Source organism: Xiphophorus maculatus, chromosome 4, assembly GCF_002775205.1.
Source record: "Xiphophorus maculatus strain JP 163 A chromosome 4, X_maculatus-5.0-male, whole genome shotgun sequence".
NCBI classification, from domain to species: domain Eukaryota; kingdom Metazoa; phylum Chordata; class Actinopteri; order Cyprinodontiformes; family Poeciliidae; genus Xiphophorus; species Xiphophorus maculatus.
Window position 1 is genome coordinate 16,777,379 of NC_036446.1, and position 24,200 is coordinate 16,801,578.

At 36.8% G+C, this 24,200-nt stretch overlaps 1 protein-coding gene across 4 annotated transcripts; it reads left to right on the plus strand.

The window, feature by feature from the left end:
* The first annotated feature begins 156 nt into the window (after positions 1-156).
* Positions 157-22,230, plus strand: usp10 (ubiquitin specific peptidase 10). Of its 4 annotated transcripts, none has more exons than XM_014473084.2 (15): positions 157-402; positions 5,781-5,849; positions 6,032-6,077; positions 6,442-6,501; positions 8,536-9,762; positions 13,084-13,175; positions 13,284-13,393; positions 13,493-13,551; positions 13,644-13,747; positions 14,104-14,203; positions 15,977-16,157; positions 16,821-16,986; positions 17,866-18,010; positions 18,162-18,227; positions 19,514-22,230. In XM_014473084.2, the coding sequence occupies exons 1-15, from the start codon at positions 382-384 to the stop codon at positions 19,699-19,701; spliced, it is 2,634 nt and encodes an 877-aa protein (XP_014328570.1). In that variant the 5' UTR covers positions 157-381; the 3' UTR covers positions 19,702-22,230. The 4 variants fall into 4 exon arrangements, with proteins under 4 accessions (XP_014328570.1, XP_023188202.1, XP_023188203.1 ...); XM_023332434.1 differs by having other exon boundaries at positions 8,539-9,762; XM_023332435.1 differs by lacking the exon at positions 6,442-6,501.
* The last annotated feature ends 1,970 nt before the right edge of the window (positions 22,231-24,200 follow it).

The window sequence follows — 24,200 nt, forward strand, 5'->3', positions numbered from 1 at the left end:
AAATCTAATTATACCAACCTGTGCGTTTTCTCCCAACTTTATGCTACCCCTAACACTAGTCGCCAGTTATGTTGTCAGTGACAAAACACTAAAGCTTTTATTTTGAAAGTTGGGGTGAACCATCACCGGAAGTATTTTGGCGTTACTCTCAGGCTCACGCTGCCACTACAACCGACGGAAATGGCGGTGACGGCCAGGCGAGCAGCGTGAAGTGCTGATGCATTTACATGGATCGAAAAACCCCGACCGCCAGTATATTGTTGGACAACTGACAATGACGTCGAAGTAGAGCACCGTTTGTAGTTGTCATTACAAACCCATAAAACCTCCCCGGGGAAGTTTTCATCTCGTCGGCGGAGGAGTGAAAATCTCACCGGGAGCATGGCTTCTTCCAGCACTCAGGTAGCTAAGCTAGTTAGCTCACTTTAGCCAGTGCAACAACAACAACTCCAGATGGATTTAGTGTTTATCGTTATATAGAGGCTTACAAATGTATTTCGTTTGTATTAGATTCGGAACAAATGCTTTAAGAGAGGATATTAATTTTTAGTTAGTTTGGTGTTGTCATTTAAAACATTAAAGTAGTCGTGTCATTGAAATTGTTAGTACAGAAAAGTGCTTGCTAATGCCCCCCCCAAGCCCCCTCCAGCCTCATTGAAACACAAGCAGCATGGCAACGCTGGCTAACAGGCCCCATGTTCCTCCATTCAAATGAGCCAGCGGTGGTCTTGGCTGCTGCTTTGAAAGATATGACATCCATTTTTAACCGAATGGAACACAAACGCATGTAATCCCAACACAGAGTCATTTTATTGTTAAATCGTCTTAAGTGTCAGCAGTTATTTATTAGGAGAAAAGTGACCGAAAATTGCTGCGTGTTTGCATGGCCCACCTGCTCAGTAGTGACACGGGCCTTGTTCTGTGTTTTATTTTTCTAAATATTCACACTTAATAAATTTTATATATAATTTTTTTTTTGCTTCAGTTAAACAGTCTTTTCGCATATTATGTTGCATGCCAGTGGCTTTATTGTAAGCGTGATGAAACATTTTCGATCAGATTTAGCTGTTAGCTAGCTAACATGTTTGCACAGGTGGTGTGCTGTCAGCTCCTTAGCTAAATGCTGAGCGGCAGCGTGGGCTTCGCCTTCTCTGCTTTTTATCCTAGAAGGAAATATACTGAAACTAGATCAAACCTGTACGCATCCGTATGTGTTGCAAAGTAAACACTCTGTAAGTGATCTGTCTTAGATAGTGACTTGGCAAGTTCGGAGATATTACTGTGGAGGCTAGCCGTCATGTGAGAAGGCCCATTTTGAGGAATGCAGCCAGTTACTTGCAGAGTCTGAAGTTTATGTTCCTATTGAATGTTTTGTTATTCTGACAGCGATGTAAATTAAAAAGCTGAGTTTTTCTGTTGCATTTTCAACAATTGAGTAGCGTATAAACTGAACAGCATTATGGAGAGAAGAAAGAAAAAACTTAATCGAAGGCTGAATTTGTGCATGCTTACACTTCTTTTCCTGCCCCCAAAACTAAGGCTTTCTGTTGGATTACTGTTTAGTGAAGTGAAAGTTAAACATAAACTCTCCTTTCTGCTTTTGGGTAGTTGCTCCGTAAAATTATTTGCCAATCTTGCACTCTCTGATACACACATAATGCAAATTATTGCCTCATAGGAATGACATGGATTGCCTAACAGAACTGTTTAAATGATTAATGCCAGACAGCAAATATTAGCCATATCATTCCCTCTAATTAATTGGCAACCGCAAGTCTATAGTTTCATTGCTCTATTCAATTATTTGTATACATAAATTAAGAGAAATATTTATGACTAAATGATTTGAAAACATCACACATTTCTTTGTGAACAAATAAAAACAGTTAAAAGGTTACCTAAAATGAGATGCTGGAGGTTTGATGGTTTTAGATTTGGAAGGGATTGTTGAGGATGTTATGTTTTTTTGTGTTCTGTGACAAAGAAGGTAAACACATTGGTTTACAAGCAACCACACGGGAGGCAGAAGAAAATCTACTGCACCAGCAGCAAACAAGCCTCACGCTTTTGGGATGAAACTTAGCAAACAGGTCATGCTGGAAAGTCTTAACAATACATTTTAACTCCAGTTGATTAAAGCAGTTTTAGTTAAGCTTAGTACAATTTATCTTTATGGATTGACTTGCAAACAAGAGCTAGACATAGGTTAACATTTTTAATTATTTGTGACAGTCATTTATGACTTGCTTTACAAGTTATGTTGAATAATGTTTAGTTAAATTAGTTTTTGTTTTCTTTCTAAAATTGTCTCTAGTGGAAAAAGCCTAACATCTCATTACCTTTAAAGCTTATTGGTTTAGCTTTAGCTTGTAGACAGCTCAGCATTTACTCTCTCTGCAGCTACGACATGTTGTGGTTTTGTGCTTCCTTACTGTAAAAACTCTGGATTCCAATTAGGTGACACATACCTGTGGCTTATTTACAAGCTTGAATTAGTTTGTTTTTCTTTTAGATATTTTTCCTTGATGATAACTCAGTATGTTACCCAAAGCTAATCACATTATGTGCAACACAAAATGAGCTTCAGTAAATCATCTTTAACTCTTAGTCCTCAGATTTTTTTCAGGCTGTCAAGTTTTAAAGATTAGTTATGTATTTGTATGTTGTCTGAAAGGTAACCATTAGCATTGTCTTACCAGATCAAAGTATTCACATTTTACCCTATAGGTTTAAAAAATTTTGGGATTTTTTGTGTTTTTAATTTTAAATGAAATTAATCTTTAAATAAATAGTGGGCTTTTTAAATAGGTTCAAGCTTATATAAAACCAAGTTTCTTAGTGTCTAGGTCATTTAGTGTAAAAGGGAATATTTCACTGGTGAGATGAGGCACAATGGTGTGAAAAGTTCAATCTGGTCAGTTCTGTAATAATTGTACTTGACAAACATTATCAGTGGTTGTGGATTAAATATTTGATACATTATTGTTCTGTTGTCACTCAAGTATTGTAGGTATCTGGTTGTTGGAGGAAAACATTTCAGTTCTATTGGAAGCAAGCTTGATTCTGTTTTAGTAGTGAAAGAAATTTATTTTCTACCAAAAATATTTTTGCCATCCTTCTGTTTTTTAATGCCTGAACTTTTTTTAACAGTTTCACCAAGTTTCAATACATAGCAGAACTTAATAAAGGTTTCTGTATGTTGCATCCTCCTATAAACCCATCATTATTTGTGCTGCTAAAATTATAGCGATTGATGTGTTGTAAGCCACAGTTTATGGCTTGTTTACAGAAAGAAGCAAAGCAACATTCTTTCTGTTGTGAGCGAATGAGCCGTCCTGAGGCCGTTGGATTACAGCTGGCTGTTTGTCACTTGGACTGCCATTTCAGCAATGTGGGCCCTCGTGTGGGGGGCGGGTTTTCCAAAGAGTTACATATGCTTGAGCTGCACTTTCTTTTCTCTGTGCCTCCCCTTTTCACGTTTCACAGTTTGTTGCCGTGGGAGGATTAAGGGCATGGTTAGTGAGTTCACCTGTTCTTAGTTGCTTTGTTTCCCCATGTCCACTTGGTCATTTGAATTACCAGATTGTGTCATTTCCTCTTAAAGTTATGGGGATGATCTGTAAAGGAATTAACACAAGTTAAATACATGTGCAATAAATGATTTGATTAAAATGTTCATGTTACAATAATAGAAAATGGTATAGTCAAAGGCTTCTGTTGGATAGGCATTTTATTTTTCCTCTTAATCTGTAGATTCCTAAAGCTTTATGGTTGAACTTTCAAAGCTTTTTTTAAAATATATAATCATATTTTTTGTGCAATAATCTTAGTGCTTATCTCTCACCTTTAGTGGTTTGGATTCCATTTGCAGAAAACTGGTTGAGTCTTGTTAATGTATTTTATGCTTAACAAAATTCTAAAATTAGGCCAAATCTATTAAAATGTCAGTCATACTCTTATTTTTTGTGCAATTTGAAGTTGCTGGTCAGGGTGACCAAAGTTTTCTCTGGTTGTACACACCAAAAAGTACTGCCCCTCCCTCACATGTTGCTATGTACTTTCAGTCAACTGAAAGTATTTAAATTTAGAAAAACAGTCATGGTTTATAAATTAAGATGATTACCATCTCTCTTAATTAAGGCCACACTATTTTAAATCTGAAGTTTACAAGGTGTATTTTTTTAAGGATGCTGGTTACCCAAATAGTGTCTGATGAATTAACCAGCTAATATAAGCTAATTACGTCATATTTTACTTTAATTATAGAACCCAATTCAGGAACAACATGAAACTGAGATCATACAATGAAAATTTCATCTCAGCCTATTCCTAATGACATTGTTACTCAACTAGTAGAGTGGTTGTGTTGCAACATGTCCAGAGGTTAGTTGGTCTAAAGCACCAAATCTTATTTGAATTGCTTGCTTGAACTGTTTTTCAAACAGGCACTTAAGTTGAAACATTATCTGCTTAAAGGTGCTTCACATTTCTCAATTTCACACTATTGAGAAATCCCTTGAAAATAGTCAGCAGTAATCTGATTACCTACACTATCTTGGCTGTGATGTTATTGGTATTAAATACAGTGATAAAGTTGATATAAACCAGAATAATATGGCCACCTAAGCTTAAAGTATTTTTGTATATTTGTTTATTCGTTGATCCATGCTGTGGTGACTGTGTGTTTGTATGTTACATCTTTGTTTTAATCATTTTTTTGTGCGAATCTTTCTGTAGTTGGTCAAAGTTAGCACATGTTGCTAAGTACCATGCAATTATTCTAGATGGCAAGAAACTAAATTTATTTAACTAGAAATATATGCTTTTATACACTGTATGGCCTAAAATACTGTTAATATTCCTCTAAAGCTGAACATTAAATGCTTAAACGCTATCACTTGATATCAGCTTATTCAACAAGACTTTATCTTGTGTGTCGTTGTGCCTGAAGCATAACTGGGTTAAAGGTGGCTTCAGTATGAGGGTAACCAATTTCCCATGCAACTGCTGAAAACCAAAACATAATTTCTGTTATCCTTATCAATAGTGTCATTGATTACTTTCAATAATACTATTGTCATTGAAAGTAGTCAATGACATTTTCAAGGTTTGTAAAGTAATTGGACTCGAATCTTGTGCATTTCTGAGAAAAGCACAAGTTCTTCATTTACAAGCAAGCAGCCCTGCTGTTATCTTTACTGACTGCTGATTCATCTTGTAATTATTGACAGTGTGTTGCTGTTGCAAAGTATTTGGTGAATTATCCTTTGTTATATTCAGTAGAACACATTCGCGTCCAAAGAGATTTGTTTGAAAATTTTTCTGCAAAAAGTCAATAAATTGACCAAGAGTCCCATCTTTCGCCTGTGTAAGAGACGAGTTTGTTCTTATGGTGGCTCATCTGGAGTCCGTTTGATCTGGGTTCATGGTTTATGTATAAGACTGTGACTCATCATTTTATGATTTGATTTTACCTTTCCGGAAGAAACGACTACAGGTTTTGCTGAATGATGACAGACTATGTAACAATCTAATTACCTGATATTAAGCAGTAACAATTCAAGTGATTCCTAGTAAATAGGGCTGAAATTATCAGATGGTTTGCAAATTATTAGCACTTTTTCTTGAACTGATATTTTAAACATCCCTCCTGTCCTGTTTTAAGAATTTAAAAAACTTTTTTTTTTTAATTATTAGTCAATTTTGATTTTTGTTACAAATATGTTTAGATAACGGGATGCAAATCTTAACTAATAGTTCTATTGATTTGTCTTTCACAGTATATTTTTGGGGAGTTCAGCCCTGATGAGATCAATCAGTTTTTTGTGACTCCTCGATTTTATGTTGAGGTAAGAACAAATAACTTGTTTTAATTTAATGTTTAAATTGTGCACAATTTGAAAATGAAAACCATTTAATTCAATTGCAATAATATTGCAATTGAATTGCAATAATATTGCAATTGAATTAAACTGTTATGTACAAAATATTCTTGACTTTTAATTCACTTATTTTTTTTAACTTTTTACAGCTTCCTCCATTCAATGACAAAGTTCAGTGTGTTAGTCAGTCTTCAGGTATGTACTTTTCATGTAATACTTGATGTTTATATATATTTTTCTTGGAAGTTGCAGGATCTAAATATTTACTCCGTAGTCAAAAGTTTTTCTTCTTTTAGCTTCAAATGTATGTTTTAAATTGTTTAAGATTGAACCTCAGGTTTCATTATTTATTTCTTGATTTTGTACGTCCAATACTCATAGTCTGGAGTAGATTGTCAATAGTTGGAAATAATAATCATTCAATAATTTTTATCATAAACAGTTTATTTCTAGACATTTTGGACCACCAAATTAAACATGTTACAGCAGCCACCTTTATTTCAGCGCTGACCATTTGCACATAACATTTGCCTTATCTTGATTTGTATTGATTATTTAGGAAGTTACTGCACTCCTGCTGTGCCATTTATTATGGAGTCTATGGGACTGCAGGTTTGCGGTGAGTTAAAAGGGCTCACACCCTGTGGCTTGACTGGTTGTTGTACGTTGTCTGTAAGAACTAAAGGTCCACGTTTCAAAAACTGGTGGCTTTCTAAACTGTGCATCTTTATTCTTTCTCTTGCCTGTTGGTAAACTCTGTAGAGCTTTGCATGCTCAAGATACCTAAAGTATCTTCTGTTGCATTTAATGCATTTTTGCACCACCGCAGGGCTCCAGATTAACTGAAATAAAATTGAACTTTGATTTAACAATCAAAGCTTATTTACTAAGGGCATAGTGATGGTTTCTGGCGATGCTAACATTCGTCTCTAAAGGAATCCCTGAATTGTTGCAGTTTTACAACTGAATGCAGTTTACTCTAATGAAGATTGATTCAACACTAACTGAATATCCTCTAATCCTTACAGAGAAGGGATCTGCTCTTTAATGCCCTCTTAACTCTTGCAAAATATTAATTTATATTTAGTGACCTACAAGCTGATGAGTCACTTGAATGAGTTTCTGATTTGCTTTTACTAATTTTTCCTGTTTATATTCACCCTTGCACCTCTTGCTGCACAATGATTCTTATTTGCAGGAAAGTTGTTTGTGCATTATGTACAGTTACTTAAAAACTTTTTTACATTGCTGCTTGAGTTTGTGTTTTGAAAAATGCTGTTTAGAAGTATTTAAAGACTCAATGTACTTTTTAAATGAGCTTTTATTTTTTTATATTTTTTTTCTTTCTGCAGCCAACAAGTTAGATATTGATAGGATTACTCCAGCATAATTTCACTGCGTTTAAATTAAGCAAACAATAAGGTCATTAAGTACCCACAATAACTTTTGTACGCAATTTTACAAGGGTTGCCACTAATTGTGGAGGGTACTGCATCTATGGAACATATAAAGGATCCACACATAGATTAACATGTTATCCCCAAATAGTCTGTAAATTTCCTATTAACCTTAAAGTTGTTGCGATATGTAACATTTTATAATTACTTCAGAAATTGTATATCTTATATTTTTCACTTCCTGAGGTTGATGTTTTTTTCTTTTTATTTACCTCTCCAATGCATGCTGAGCCTTGGATGTTAGTAGGTTATTGAGAACTAGTCTATAAACAAAACACAAGAATAGATAGAAATATCCATTTATTGTCCCACAGTGGTGAAATACCTGTAAACTCTAATGAGGGAGACCCTCGAAACGTCTGGATTTAGCCAAGCTGGTTTAAAGTTTTCATGTGTCGATATACAAGACATATCTGTTGAAACAAAATGTTTGGCTTGTGTTCTACCATTTATTATGGTAGCTGCAGCCAACATCATTAGCATTAGCTAATGCAAAATAAAAATAAACTGGAAAACAATGGATAGATGTTTCAAGTGACAGTGAAACATTTTAGTAGCAAGTCATTGTAGCACACCATTCTAATATATTTGAGATAGGGCTGGACAATATGGCTGAAAAACCTATCATGATATAAGTATTTTATATCAGTCTATTGATAATTATTGATTTTTTTTGTTTTTAATATCTAAAATATTAAAAACAAAATATTTTAATAAACAAATAGGCACTTCTCCTGTGCCTGTCGTGGCACGACTTCTCCTGTTTTATCCACAGTTTTCACTCCATGCGGCTGTTTTATTTTTAAGCATTTATGAGGCACGGTGGCAAAAATTTTAACTGCTGCTGTGTAAGTTACTCAACAAGTTGTTGCTAGGTAACCAAAGAGTGAGTGAGTTTGTTGATTCCACCAACCTGGATTAGCTGGGCGTGAGAGGTTGAGCAGCTAAAGACTTTCCTCTGCCTACATATTGAATATTCTATCAGATGTATTATTGATTGCTATTGATCACGTGTCTATTGCTATATATATATTGTTATTGATTTATTGTCCAGCCTTAATTTGAGTTAAGGGTTGTTGAAGAAATATATATATATATATATATTTATTTATTTATTTTAAATAGCAATATGGAAAGTATCTTTTTGACAAACTAATAATGGTGATTTGTATTCTTAATTGATATGTTTCCTGCAGCAGAAGACTATCAGCACATTGAGTTTGGGGTTGATGAGGTGATGGATTCCAAGCCGGTTAGAGCAAGCGATCCTTTGTACAGGGTGTCGAGCAACCTCAACCCACAGGCCCCTGAGTTCATCCTGGGCTGCCAGGCGGCTCCAAAGGCTCAGCAGGCGGCCCCTCCGGTGGCTGACGTCCCTGATGGAAGCCATTTCAACTCGCTGGACGGGCCGGACTCTGAGACGTCAGCCCTGGACAATCACCAGTCCTGCCAGGACATGGACGGACTCCCCGGCAGCCTGGGACAGCGAGAGAGAAAGAAAAAGAAAAAGCGACCGCCTGGGTACTACAACTACCTGGACCCATCAGTTGGTGAAAGCGCTAGCAGCAGTGTTGCAGCTGATGGTGCTCCGATAACGGCACTGGTGAATGGACACGCACTTGGAGGCTCACACCACAGTTCTGAGGATGTGGACAGTAAGGCATTGTCAGCAGATGAACTTGGCACCCATGGACCTGCTTCCAATGCAACATCAACAGCATCTGTGTTTGCCCCCACATCCACTGCCAATCAGAGGACTTGTGATAGCCCTGAGGACTCTTCTTTAGACTTAACAGGTGGAGCTGCCTCTTTATCTGACGGTAACAATGCAACTTCCTCCTCTTCATCCTCCTCTCAAAGCAGAGAGATGACAGAGGGATCAAGGACTGCAGATCAGCAGCTGGATCATTTGGCTCCACAGAGCCCTGAACTGTCAGACGCCCCACACAGCCCCCACTCCAAATCTCCTCTTCCTCCCTCAGCTCTTGCAGCCACCCCCTCCGCCTTGACTTCCACTACGACTACTGAACTAGAGGGAGCTCGGGCAGCAGACACCGGAGTGGCCAATGGGCTAGAAGAGCCCAGTACTCCTGTCAGTTCAGATGGACACAAAGAAGGCTGTGACAGTGGGGAGCAGGGCCAGCCTCTCAGCCCAGACTCTGTGACCCAGCCTTTAGTAACAGAGCAGGCAAGCTCTCCTGCAGTTGCTGCTGCACCCACTGCCAATCTTCCCAAATCCTGGGCTAGCCTGTTCCACAACTCAAAGCCTCTGCCTGGCAGCCCTCAGGCCTTTGTAGAGGTGAAAAATATTGTGGAAGCTGCTTCCCCCTCTCCTGCAATGCCAGAGCAACCTGAAAAGGTTGGGGAGATTAAAGAAGGTCCTGTCCATGTATCGGAAGATCCAATGGCCCCAAAACTTGCAGGTATTTTGTGTAAGGAAAAAAAGAGAGAAAAAACCCCAGTACTCGTATTGTTCCATATTCTTTATCTTAATATTCTGCATATTTGTTACAGTCCAGTTCTTTCTTACCGTCTTTGAATTGATGTAAAATCTGACTATAGATGAGGATACTAACTGGTTTCTCTCTGAATATGAGGTGAAATTACTATGCCACAACTAAAGAAATGAACACTAGATGGCAGCACTGTCAGCTACATGTTTTTTAGATAAGTCATGAGTTATATTTGTAACCCAGTTTAGTCATTAGAAGTAGGTCAGGAGTGCCTTCTGGGCCTCACCCGGTGAGCATAGGAGAGCTTCCACACTGCGTTGGTAAGGGTCTATAAATTCTCGGTGGTCTGGTAGCGTTTTGTTTTTTATTATCTATTATCTCAGACACTTTTCTATTATCTCAGACACTTTTTTAAAAATTGTTTGTCTCTGTGGCTTTTATTGTAGCACTAAACTATATATTAGTTTCAGGTTCTTTAGATGCAACTGGGTGTAATTAATGGGTATTTAAAAATAATTTCTGAAACAATATCAATATTTCTTTATGGCCAGTAGCTGATATTTACTAGTATTTATATTATGTATATTTTTCTACGTTTTTAACACTTTAAAAATACAACCACAATGCTGAAATTGCTTATTTGTTTCAGTTAAGCTCTCCATAATCATGCATGGCTTTACTATCGGTCACATACAGGGCGACTCCCTCCTGAAACACAAACAGCAGCAAGGTGGACATAAAAAAAATCGATTATTAACATCGGGCCATATCAATAAAGATTTGTTAAAGAATAACTTAACATTGGTCAATACAGAAGTTGGTGCCAGTATTTTGTGCATCGTTTGTAGCAAAGTAATCTGGTCTGTAATAAGCTTTATTGATCCAAATAGGAATGTTTGCTTTGCAGACAACAATCCAGTGCACTTAATAGAAACACATTTAATGACACCGTTCTGCCATTATTACACTATGATTTTAAAATAGAAATAAATTAACTTTGAACATGAATACACTTTTATTTATAAAAGTACTTAAGTGAAACTTAACTTTGGGCCTTACACGGCCAGCTGAATCTTCATTTAAAGAATGCTGGGCATTTGGATTGAGATATAGTGACTCAATGATGACTGTCTACAAATTACAAGTGTTGCAAGTTGCATGTGAATTGGTATCAGTTCTTTTTTAGTTGTAGAGTTTATAAAATAGCAAATATTCGATAAAAAGATTGTTCTTATTAGAACTGAAGTGTAAACTCTGTACAAAAATGTCCAACTCTACCAATCTAAAAAAAAAAAAAAAATCCATACCGCTTTTAATGCCATGGACCTTTTTATTTAAGATTTTCTCTGACAGTCACTTATAAGCAATTGCAGTATGAAAATATCTACATTGCCTTAATTAAATCCATGCTAATACTGTTATCTGGAGAAATTCCCTCTAGCAGTGTAGACAAAGATCTGGTCAGTGCACATATACTTGCTACACTTCTGTTAAATGTCTCTATTGTTGAAGAACAACCAGAGTCTGGATGTTAGGTTGCAATAGGGTCTGATTAATTGCTGGAGCGACATAACTACAACAGAGATTTTGAGTGTCAAGCAGCTCCTACTTATAGTAACAATATGTTTAGCATGGAAATGTTTTATAAGTGGATGTATTGCCTCACATCTTTTTATTTATGCAGAGTGGGATTATCTTTGCTTCGCAGTCATCAGTCTACAGCAAAGCGTTTTAAAACACTGGAGACATGTGTTACATGAGGTGGATCACGAGTTCATGTTGTTTTTTTAGGGTTAAATTTTTGCAGGCATGTTGTTACCGCTAATGGGATTATAGGCAGCTGGAACCCCTTGCATAAAGTTCGTTTTAGTCTGTTCGTTTTTATTACTTTGTCTTTTTTGTTGTTTTTTTTTTTATTGTGCAAATCTGGTTGTAATTCACCACCATGTAGCCACCACAGACCAGCTGTTTGTAGACTCAATCCAGCTGGTTTAAATGTTACATAAATCCACAATTTAGACTACAACTGCAGGACGATTCAGCAGAGATTAGAAGATATGTCTTACTCTGCTGTAGGATATAGTTAGATTCACTTTGCCAGTGTGTAGAGCTTAAGTAATAACAGATTAATTGTGGACATGCACAATATATTAGCACTGGTATCAATCAGATTTAACATATCTGTATTTGTCCCATAAGAACAACAGGGGCGAAATTATTAACTGATGTTTTATTTCCATCTTGTTGCTCCGTGCGTTTTGGGAGGAGGAAGGAGCTGATGATGCAGCATGGGATTGTGGGGTGTCTTAATTGAAGCAGAGAAGCAGTCGACTTTGTGGTTTCTTGAATTCTGTCAAAATGGGGTGGAAATGCATGTAATGTCAGGAAATGTTTATCAGGTACAACAACATTACTAGATGGTGAGATCTGCCCAAACTTTCATATCAGGGTATCCCTAATTAATGAAGCTACTTCTATGGGTCAGTTTAAAATAGTTAATCAAACCCAAAATGTTTCTAATACTGTGCAGCCCTAAAGTAAATACTTATAAATCACATTATCAAAGTCTTACAATCTAGAACGTATGAAATTTAAACAATCCAGAGGGAGCCACAAATGTTAAACTAAGTTTTGAAAAGACAGCTTTCTCTTTTTGATAGTTATTTTACTACAGGAAATTTTATGTAATTTCAAAAGATATAACTAATAAAACCTATGACAAGAAAAATAGATTTAAAAAAAAACTAACTGGTACTTTGTCATTCTGTTTTAGAAGTTCAATGCAATTCCTTTGAAAAACTTTGAAAACTACTAAAATAGGCATTTAATATATCTATTTTGAAAAACACTAATTTTTAGCCAAAATTTTTAAGGAGAAACTGGTTGCAGACCCTAATTTAGAAAATAGTTATAGTTTTTTCCTTCTTATATATACTGTCCTGTGTGTTTACCACTAATTTCACCTAAACCATTGCTGATTTTAGTTTGTGCATTTGTTGTAAAATCCATCCACGTTACCATGGAGGCTGTATTTTCTTTTCAATGACAGTCCTCCTTCCTAGGCGTGGTACAGAAAACTCTTGCTCTTATTCAGATGGTCTCTCCTGTTGCTGTCGCCAGAGACGGGAATAAGAACGGAAACATCTGTTTACAAATGAAAATATTATTCCATTATTCTAATGTAATTCTAACTTTACCTCATGATCTGATAACATGAAGTTGGATGTTTTAGGTTGGTTGTAGTTTATGAAACTGCTTGTTGAAGAATATTGTCTCTGTTTGAATCCCCAGAAATTATTGAGAATGTGAAGTTGATACATAAACCAGTGTCTTTGCAGCCAAGGGGGCTGATCAACAAGGGGAACTGGTGCTATATCAATGCCGTATCCTTTCCCTACTTTGTTTTTTTTAAGGTCTATAGTTTTCTTTTAGCAGCATTGTTTTCTGTTTCTTGCTCTTCAGTCTGTTTATCTCCCTGACTCTGAGCTCAGACCCTTCAGGCCCTGATCGCCTGCCCGCCCATGTATCACCTGATGAAGTCCATTCCTCTGCACAATGAAGCACAGAGAACATGCACCTCCACACCCATGATAGACAACTTGTAAGACAAGTCTTCTGCAAATTGAGTATTCTTTGGTTTGTAAATGTAATCTTCTTTGAAGTCTCATTGTTTTTTTTATTATTTTAACGTCTCTGACAGTGTTAGGTTGGTGAATGAGTTCAACAACATGCCTGTGCCATCAAAAACCAAACAGCAAAGTAAGATTTTAACCAGTGCAAATGTAATGGTTGGGTATCATTTTGCATTCAGTATTGCTGATGTTTTCTTCCTTTATTTGGTGTATTTACAGCTGTTGGTGATAAGGTTGTAAAAGATATTCGGCCTGGTGTACCTTTTGAGCCAACCTACATCTACAAACTCCTCACTCTCATCAAGTCAAGCCTCTCTGAGAAGGTGAGATGAGTTGGATTTGGCTCTGCTGCTTATTCACTGCGAAGCAATGTGTCAAAGTTTGATTCTAATGATTACATTTTGTCTGAAACAGGCAGTACTTGTGGTTTTCTGTTGAGACACAGTTTTTTGTAATCGGATAACTCTTGAAAACAGAGTCTTCATTACACAAGCTGACTCAAAATTCTCATCTTTTGATGTTTAACGGCTTGTCCTATGTCCACCTCTTATCCGTTTACCTCAACAAATTAGTGTGCGCACATTGTGGTTTTCATTATTTGAAATTTGTCAGCAGGTATTTTCAGTGTTTTTTCTTTTTAATTGATGATTGAGTCCTTCATTTCCTTTTTATTTTAAAGGGCCGACAAGAGGACGCGGAGGAGTATCTTGGGTTTACCCTCAATGGACTTCACGAGGAGATGCTGGCTTTGAAAAAGCTAATCTTGCCTCAGGAAGAGCGTAAGCAACTGTTGGAACCTAACTTTTGACGTTTTATCACAAGCTTGCAGAAATTAAACAGTTTTGGTTTATTGACCTCATTCTTGAAACATCATTGCCAGTTTGAGTGTCCAGCTGAAAGCTGTATAACTTTTAGTATTCTGCATGGGGTGCATAAAATGTTACTGATCTGTTAGTTTTATGGTCTATTTAAAAACAACAAAACAGGATTCAGATAAATTATTTGTTTGCAACTTAATTGTGTTCTAGCTACAAAATATTAAATGTAAAACATGTCTGAGTTTTTTTTTTAGCAAAGAAAGGTTGCGAAGTTTCAGAAACTGTGCGCTTGATTTTCTTGCATTGTCTTGAAAAGTTAGTTAACGAATATAATTAATTTTCAAGTTTTTCTAGTCCCAATTATTATGGGGCAGGATAGAAAAATATTTGAATAGAATTTAATGTATATTTTATTATTTGGAAATATTCTAATTTTATGGAAAATTACAAGTTGTTTAAGATTTTTAGCTTTGTTTTGCCATGTTATGTTTTATGTTTATGATTTTGGGTTTTGAGTTACTGACGGAACATACGTAAAAGTCCACACTAATTTAAAAATCTAATAAATGATTTATACCTTTTTGGTGTAAACATTTTTAAAGGTTTCTGGAAGTATTGCAAATTTTAAAATGGTACCAATAAAAGTTTGTCCAAATACCTCCACCTTCCAAAATAGAAAAAAGTCAAATGGTTTCTTAAACCAGTCAATAACCAACTGGAAAATTACGTAATTTATCCAATTCCCCCCTTTTTTCTTGAAAGTGAGAGATTTTCTTCCAGCCAAAGTTTCTGTACTTCAGCTTCATTATGCTTCTCCAACATGGAGGTTAGAAAGATACTATGCAGATACAGCTGCCGTCTGGCACAGCACGCTTTATAAGTGCTTGGTTATTAGCAGTTATTAGCATTTTTACTCTGTTTATTCATTGATAATTCAGTTTCAGTGAAGTTCCAGTTATTCATCTGTGAACAATGTTTCTTGAAAAGGCTCTCCTACTTCAGCACTTTGCTTCGAACATGTTGCATGTTCCAGCTTGTCTCTGCGTACCTCTTCTGTATCTGAGCACATGCAGGGGAGGCCGCACTGTAAAACTGGTCTCTCACTTTGTCATTTAAATTCTAAACAATGCTTGGACTGTAAAAGAAAACCCATATTCATGAGATCAATCAAACAGTTCTGCAGGCTATAATTACTAAGGATTGGTTATCCTAACAGGGTGTCACAGATTGCTAGTCTGGCATAATCATAAATTATAAACAAATGAAAGTTATATAGGGGCTTATGTCATGGATTTGAATATGGATCATTTTAAAAATACTTCATGAGGACCCAAAGTTTATGCCTGGGGTCAGATCAGGACATCCTTTTATTAGCTGTATTTATCTGAAAGAAAAGTGAAATGAAAAAAGGAAGTAAGAATAAGAAAAAAGTGAGCTAGAGTTCTCTCATGGAGCGTTCAAGTAAGGTTTATGGTTTTGCTACTCTTAGAGACCGCATTAAACTTCTTAGAAATTTTTATTCTAGTTTTTGAGTTTTTTATCTCCACAGATGACGTTAAACTAGCAAGTTAATGCTGGGTTGGACATTATAAAGACTTCAGGGCAACTTGTTTTCTTTTGCTGTTGACATTTAATCAGGTGCCTGGTTTGTAATATTTAGAATTCCCCTGTGGGAATTAATAAAGCATCTCTTATTCATGTTTTTTTTTTTTTTTTTGCATTCTTTTCTTCCAGAACCCCCCACACCCAATGGCCCGGAGTCACAGCCAGGTGGTGAGGATGATGGAGCCGAAAAGGAGGAAGAAGGGAGTGAGGACGAGTGGGAACAAGTGGGTCCCAGAAACAAGACTTCAGTCACACGTCAAGCTGACTTCGTCCGCACACCCATCACTGATATTTTTGGTGGACACATCAGGTACATGAACAAGTTAAGAAGCTTTTCTAATGACTCAAACTCTGTGGCCTGGATCTGTAGCGTTCATGTTGGTTTTCACCTACACTCAGGGCGGTGTTACAAATTGCTTTGGCATCGCCAGCCTTTACTTTAAATCCTCCGTAGTTCTTTGTGGCGAGAAGTCTCGACAGCAAGACGTTAAGCTGCCCTCCACAAAACAAAAGTCTTAACCTTTGGACACATTGGAAAGCGAAACTATCACTTTTGGCCACCCAAATGATATGTTCTGTATAGTTCTGGTCTAACACATTTTTTGTACACTGTTTTACTACGTCTGAAAAGATTATTTTCTCAGAAATGGTTGTGTGGCCAAAGAGAGACAGAACTCAGGAGGGTTTTTATCAGACATACTTTGCACACCAACGCAGCTTGGCTGTAATCCACAGATACTTTAATGCATCAGTGGGAGTAAGTGGTTTGTCTTGAGTTGCTACAACACTTATTATTAAACTACTATCCACAAAATGTTTAAGCTACCATTAAAAAATTATGTTTTACCTAATAAATATCAGTATTACAGTAAGAGTTTGTAGTTTTAAAGAATATCCTGCTCTTAAAATTTTCTACAACTAAACTTTGTAGTTATTTGGATGTAATGTGTGTCTTTTGGCATTTTCTTTACAGATCCGTGGTGTATCAGCAAAACTCTAAAGAGTCGGCCACTCTCCAGCCTTTCTTCACCCTGCAGCTTGACATCCAGTCTGAGAAGATCCGCACAGTTCAGGAAGCTCTTGAAACGTTGGTGGCCCGGGAGTCGGTCCAAGGCTACACCTCCAAAACCAAGCAAGAGGTAGATCCACAATACTGGGGTTTATAAAACACTCACTTGAACATTATGTATGATTGCAGTTCTACTTCAGTGACATTGAATCTCACAGTATTAGGTTTTACAGATAAAAGGCACAAAAACATGTGCTGCTGTAGTTTTGGAAAGTTTTTTTTTTTTTTCTAACAGTAATTTGTTGGAGGAAAAAATTTATAAGTTATCAAAAATGTAAATAAAAAATTTATTTCCAAAGCTTCAGTATTGAGCTCAAGCTTTTGATAATAGTTCTAATAAATCAAGAAGGAACACAAAAAAGTCTTTCCTACTTCTGAGATTCTATGAAATGCATTTATACATTAAATTTGCTTCTGTAAGGTGACTTTTCACCTGTGTATTTGTACTTAATGAGGCACTTTGGAAAGTTGCCAAGCCCTAGAAGAAAGTGGAATACTTTTTGTCACATCTTTAGTGTCCTGGTCTTTTACCTATTTTCTAGTTGCTTTAAGCCTTTATGGACGTCACAAGTACTGCTAAAAATGCAAACCCTAAAAAACATTACTGCTTAATTAACTGATGGAGTGAACATCTGCATCACATCTGTTCACTGCACCACAGGCATCTTTATTGGTGTTTAAAGTTGTAAGCACCAAATGATAAACTTTTTGGTCATTCTGGACTTAAAAAACTTTGATCCACAACTTGTCTGTATTGGTACTTAAAAAAACACAGCATTGTGTGATTTATGACTCCCTCCTCTTATTCTGTACCTGAATCGTTTCTCTAAAAAAATTCATCTTATTCTCTTAAGCTAGGTTTCCTAGAGTACCTTTAAAACTCTAGGATATGGTTTTTGTGTTGTACATCACATGACTTCTTCATCTCTTTCTTTGTGTTTGTTGTCAGATTGAAGTCAGTCGGAGGGTAACTTTGGAAGAGCTGCCACCTGTGCTTGTGCTCCACCTCAAGCGATTTGTCTTTGAAAAGACTGGAGGCTGCCAGAAACTAACAAAGAACATTGATTACCCTGTTGACCTGGAAATAAGCAAAGGTATGAATGGACCCACACTCTGCAAAGCTTCTGCTGACTTTAACTTTTCAACTTGAGCCACAAGGATAATACGTATTTAATTGAGGTTTATGCAATTGTTTAAGCACTTTGGTCTAAACAGTAAATATGTCTATATTAACTTTGCTTTCAGATCTCTTATCCTCTGGAGTGCGGAGCAAAGTTTTGAAAGGCCAAAGAACTTACAGGCTCTTTGCAGGTTTGTTGGTTTTATTGTTTAGATCACATTGTTGTATTATTTGCAAAATATTTTTCTATAAGTCACTGCTGGAAGCAATATTTACTTCCACTCTATATTAACAATGTTTAAGTGTTTTCAGCTCCCATATAATTGTTGTTTGGATTCCTTCAAACAACAAATCCTGATTAGCTCATCACTAAGAGATACTGTTATCTCTGGATCAGTGTGAACAATATTAAAATCACAGGGGACCTTCTGGACTTCAATATTTTCTGGCCACTATAGTCCATTTGTTATGAATTCACTTTGCATGTGAACAAGTCTAACTTCAGAAATATGATGAGAAAGGTCAAGCGCAATGTTAAAGGAGCAGTATTCCGTAAAATCTGCTTTTTTGAGCCATGCATCATGTTATAACGGTATTCTCTCATCAAAAGCATACTTGAAGTGTTTACCTTCATTATGCACGTCTGAGAAATCCTTCAATCTCCCGTGGCAATCTTTGGGGTTTGTAAAACTCCTGGATGGACGTAGCACCACCATGGGACAAAGCTCCTCCCTAGAGCTACAGTTTTTGAGCCGAGGTTCTGCCACACAAAGACCCCTCCCTGCCACTTCCCCACAGAACTCCTTCAGACTAGCAGCAGCAAAAGCAAAACACTTACTGGAACTGCGAATCTGCTGTGCTCATTATATGAGCTATTTGTCAGTCCAATAATCCGACAAATATTCATAATAGAGAAATGTTGATAGGATTACATCTTCAGCACATAATCCCATCAAGAAGCAGAAACTTCTTAAAGAGACAGAGGCCTAATTTCAAGGCGTTTAACTGTGAAGTCAAATTTCTTGACTTCATGTTTTATTTATACAGCATTTTTATAACAACTGAAGGTGATGCAATTTATAGATTGTGCTACAAAATTATACTAGATAGCTGGAAAACACATACTACCCCTTTAAATGAAATTTAGTGGAAATTGAGGATTAGATATTGAAATTGATTAAAAAAATTTGTGTTTTGAATTGCGTAGCCCTTATAAATATATCAAGTCCTTTTTATTTCTATGAACACTAAAATTTGTTATCAATAGTTGATTAAACTGAAGAGGTTTAAAAATTTGCAAGTTTGATCATATCGAATCTTTGTACGACTTACAATTACATCATTTAGTAATGCAAAGTATTTGGAAGCTATAGTTAATTGATGTATTTGGGCCACATCTGCTAACAACATATTATCCTGTTTAAAAAAAAACACCTGAACTAACCAACTAAAACTTGGATCCTGATGTTTCCCACAGTTGTTTACCACCATGGAAACAGTGCGACAGGCGGCCATTACACCACTGATGTCTTCCACATTGGTCTTAACGGCTGGCTGCGCATCGACGACCAGGCGGTGAAGGTCATCAACCAGTACCAGGTGTTGAAACAGACGGCCGAGCGCACCGCCTACCTGCTGTACTACCGCCGCGTCGACCTGCTGTAGACACCCATTCACACCCCTCCACACAGCCATACACAGACACACACACACACACACGCCACAAACATGCTCAAAATGCACTTGCTGACAATAAAGTGCTTCTGCATACAACACAAAAACACACCAAACTAATGAACAGGAACACTGCCCGACTTGTTCTCTTGCAAGATTTTCCTCTTCTTCCCTCCTGTCCCCGCTTTCCAGAGAACCAGCTTTTCCAACGCCTTTTTCCTTGTCACCTTTTTTTTTTTTTTTTTTTTTAATTTTCAGAAGAAGAGAAGCAAGCTGCATTCACAAAGATTTCCCTGTGACTGCTCTCTCTTTTCTGTTCACCACTGCTGTTTTTTTTGTCATCTTTTGTTTCACTTTTAAAGCAACAAGGAAGGACTGTTGAACAGACAGACAGGTGGAGGTTAGGGGTGCAGGTTGGTATCTGAGACTCTCCTTGGACTGAGCCCACAACTTGGCTCTGATGGCGAACAGTGAACTCACACAGGAGGAACTATCACTCAATACGCTGCGAGTGGACTGCAGGAGAAATTCTTTTCAAATCTTTTCTTGTTTTTCTTTCTTTTTTTTTTTTTTTTTTAAGAAAATTACCTAAAATATCAGTGTTTGCCTTTTAGCAAAGAACTGTCGGCCTAATGGTTTTGCAGCAGTTTCAAAGCTTGCTGTTTGCCCTCGTGCTTTGAAAAGGCCCAGCACCAGCAGTATCACCAGTCTCATTCCCCCAACAACCAGATTGTGTTCTTCTTCAGCCACCACCTCTTCCTCCTCTTCCATGTTCTCACTTTTATGATGCTTTGAAACCTAGGTACAACTTGAGCCATAAAAAGCAGAAAGAAATTTAAAAGAAAAAAAAAGAGAGGTGGTGCTATGGATGGAAACAGCTTCCTTGTTTTTGAACGATCCTTGTTATGGGATTTGGGTTTAGATTTAGAATATTGTTGAAAAGAATTTATTAATGCGCTTTAGAATTTAATAACAAATATGCTTCTGTGCACAGAGAATAAACTGATGAATACAATATGACAGGCAAATGCATATTTTACAAATATTTAGACTGAGATGTATTAAAAAGAGCAAATTTAAAAAGAAAAAACGGATCTGGTTGACAGAAAACGGTTCAGGTTTTCAAGGACTGTTGCCAGTTTTTAAACGCAGTTCCTGTTCTGGACAAGAAGCAAAATGATCAAGACAGATTCCACTGCAAAACCTGCCCTGTTGACTTTTTAAAAAAATTCCTTATGGGTTCTTTTTATTTGCTTGTCAGAGGTATCCACTTGTGTGCTTGGTTTATACGTGTAGTTTTGAGCCACGCAAAAGCTACTTCCCCCTCAACTGTGCTGTAAGTGGGGGCTCAGTGGCGTTTTTTCCCTCTCCATGTACAACTCTTAACATCACATCTCTGAGAGAAAAAGAAATCCGAGCTTTTTCGGGGGTTTGTATTCTCCAGAGAATCAGTGAGTCGCTTTGGGAAATTTAGGACTACATCAGTGCTAGGTTTTGACTACAGACCTTGGACATGTGCACAAATGGAGATTATGTTTGTTTGTTTTTTTTTGTTTAAATATTTTTTGGCTCTGACTCATTTAACTGTGATTTCTTTTTATTTTTTGATTTTATTTTTGGCTTTACTAAAATGTTTGTTTTTTTTTCTTTCATTTTTGTCATTAATTAGATGTTGTACTGCTCTTGCTCCCTTTAGAGAAAAAAATGGCTTGCATTGGAATTGGTGTTTTCAGAGAAATTAAAGTCTAAAGCACAAGAAATAAAAAATAATAGTTCTTTGCTTGATATTTATTTCCTTTTTTGTCTATTTTTTATTATTTTCACTCCAAACCCATTTCATTCCAGCCACAAGTGTCATCTTCACAGACAAACACATCAAATATTGTTTCATGATTCTGGAATCCAAATGTTTCTTCTGTCTCATCTGGACTTAGTTTTGGACATCCATCAGTCTGCTTATGAAAGGTATATGGGTCAGACTGTTTTGATGTTTTTCAGAACCTTTGTTGCAGGGTAGCATACATTTTCTGTCTTGCGGAGATGTGTGTGTTTGAAAGGAGTTACCATGCCCTTTCATTTAAAGATTACACACTTCAGATTGACTAAACTTTAATATTTCCATGAACTGTTTATTGGATTTTATTTCTGCTCTGCTCAATGTTGCGTTGTAGGTTATGAAGGCAAATTTTTCCAGGTAAACCAAAGGACAACATTATACTGCCCCTACTGCCTTTCATCAACTTTATTCTCTGACTTCCTTTCTTTTGCCTTGTCTACTCGAGGTTCTGTGTAGTCTAATTGCACACAGGAAGTGGCATGCTCTGTAAACGGTCGAGCCATCTTTCACATAGTTCAGTTGTGCTGCTGGCTTTTATTTGTGCTGAAAATCGACACTGTTTTGTGTATTAACCCCCCTTTTTATTAAAAGAATGTGTCTCCGTGGGGACTTGACTTGGACACCTTGATTTTTTTGTTGTACACTTGTATCTTGGTGTCTTGTTGGCTGGTTAAGAAATGTGCTGGAGAAAAGCGTCTATTCTTTTTTTCTTTTAAATGTCTGCTCTGAACACTTTAGTCTGCTGGGAACTGTTGGAATCTTCATCCAGAAACAAACGCTGTTTATTAATTTGAAGCCTTCAGCATTCTATTTTGTTTATTGTTCAATAAAGGATTGTGCAAAAAGCAGTAAGCTAATCAAGTGTAGTCTGAAGAGTACCTGGCTTTCTTACGACAGAAACCCTTCTGCAGCTTCTAGACCTTGGACTGGCACAATAAACCAAAATGTTCTAGATTCTTGGTCTACCGCACATCTTTAATTACCTTCCTCCCGTATGTCTGTGTGTAATTGTCCTTTGTTATACCTTCTCCTCCTGAAGTTGATCTGGCTGCCTCTCGGCCCGCAGTATTTGTTGAGGTTGTGGCTGAGCTCGGCTCGCTTTGCCGTAATGGGAAGCAGACCCATGACTGAAAAATTGCAAAGTAAGGCATTTCTGTGCTACTATATCCCATAGTGGTATTACATCCTTACTATAGGTATCCCCTCCATTTAGCTCTAGCTTCTGTCTAAAACTATAACCAATTATAGCATTTTTAACTTAAGACAAACACTCTTTCTTTTATGAGCCTACAGGCTTGGGAAGAAAATTGCATGTTGGACTCCTACCTACCTATGTTAATGTCCAAGCCTTGTTGGATGTAACGACTGTTCTTTCCTTCAGACCCATTTCATACTCGTTTATTTTTTCCCTTATAAATGAAACATCCACTGGGATTTTAAACAAATGCATCACTTCTGATGGCATAGTTGGATTGTTCCAGTTATTGTAATATATAATATTAATAATAATATTATAATATTAACATACAGATGTAGTCCAGTACGTTTGATTAGAAACCTTTTTGATAAATCATTATATAGATATCTAAACCAGTGTTTCCCAACCTGGTACTCAAAAGTACACAGTCTTGAACGCATTAGACGTTTCCCTGCTTTAATATGCCTGATTCAGCTGATTGCAGTTGAGCAAACTGTGTGTAATTGTCTGTTAATCAGCCATCAATTGAAATCAGCAGGGTTGAAGCAAAGAAACACCTAAAACTAGCAGGGCAGTGTGTGTCCAGGACCAGGGTTAGGGAACACTGATCTAAACTCAAATGTGGTTGTGTTGAACATTTTCTAATGAACAGCTCATTAACAGGCCTTTGCCAAACTTGATGGCACACTGAAGAGGTAATTCAATCATTTGATTCAGAGGTGTTGGAGCACAGATGTATCTCAGACCTGCAGGATGGTAAATCTACTGGACTAGATCTCTGGCTTAGGGGTCATCAGCTTATAGAGTTACTAATGAAGTCCAACATGCTTTTTCCACCACTTGGTGAATTTATTTTTCTTTTTTTGGTTTTGTTTTTATCTGAAAGAGGACTTTGGACCACTGTTTCTCCTCTGCTGCTTAAGATACTGTACTTGTGCCATCTCTGGTTCAGAAGTGTCTCAACATGATTAAAGCAGTAGTTATAGTTCATCTGCTAGAACAACTGCAGTCCATGTGTTTAGTGAACCTGGTCAAAACTATCGAATGGCTTTGGTTTACAGTCCATAATCATACTGGTATATAAAACTACCAGAAATATCTTCTTTGTAATGAAGATTCATGTCTGGTTATTGGACAGTGGCTAACAGTTTAGGAAGCAGAAATATGATTTTATTCCATTTTTAGCTGCAATTTCAGTTATTTTTACTGAAGTTGTGTACATGTGCCATGTAAGACTGACCTATTTTAGTTTTTCAGTCACACTGGTCAAACATTTTCCCATCCTCGAATTTGTTTTATTTAATCTAGACTTCTTATATTGTAAGCTTTTTATATTCACTTTTTTTTTAATTATACACTATGTTTATCTCTATATCCTGTAGTTAAAATATTTTACATGTAGTTCTCTTTGAGGTTTACTGATCTAAATGTGGTTTTCCACTAAAAGTTAAGCGC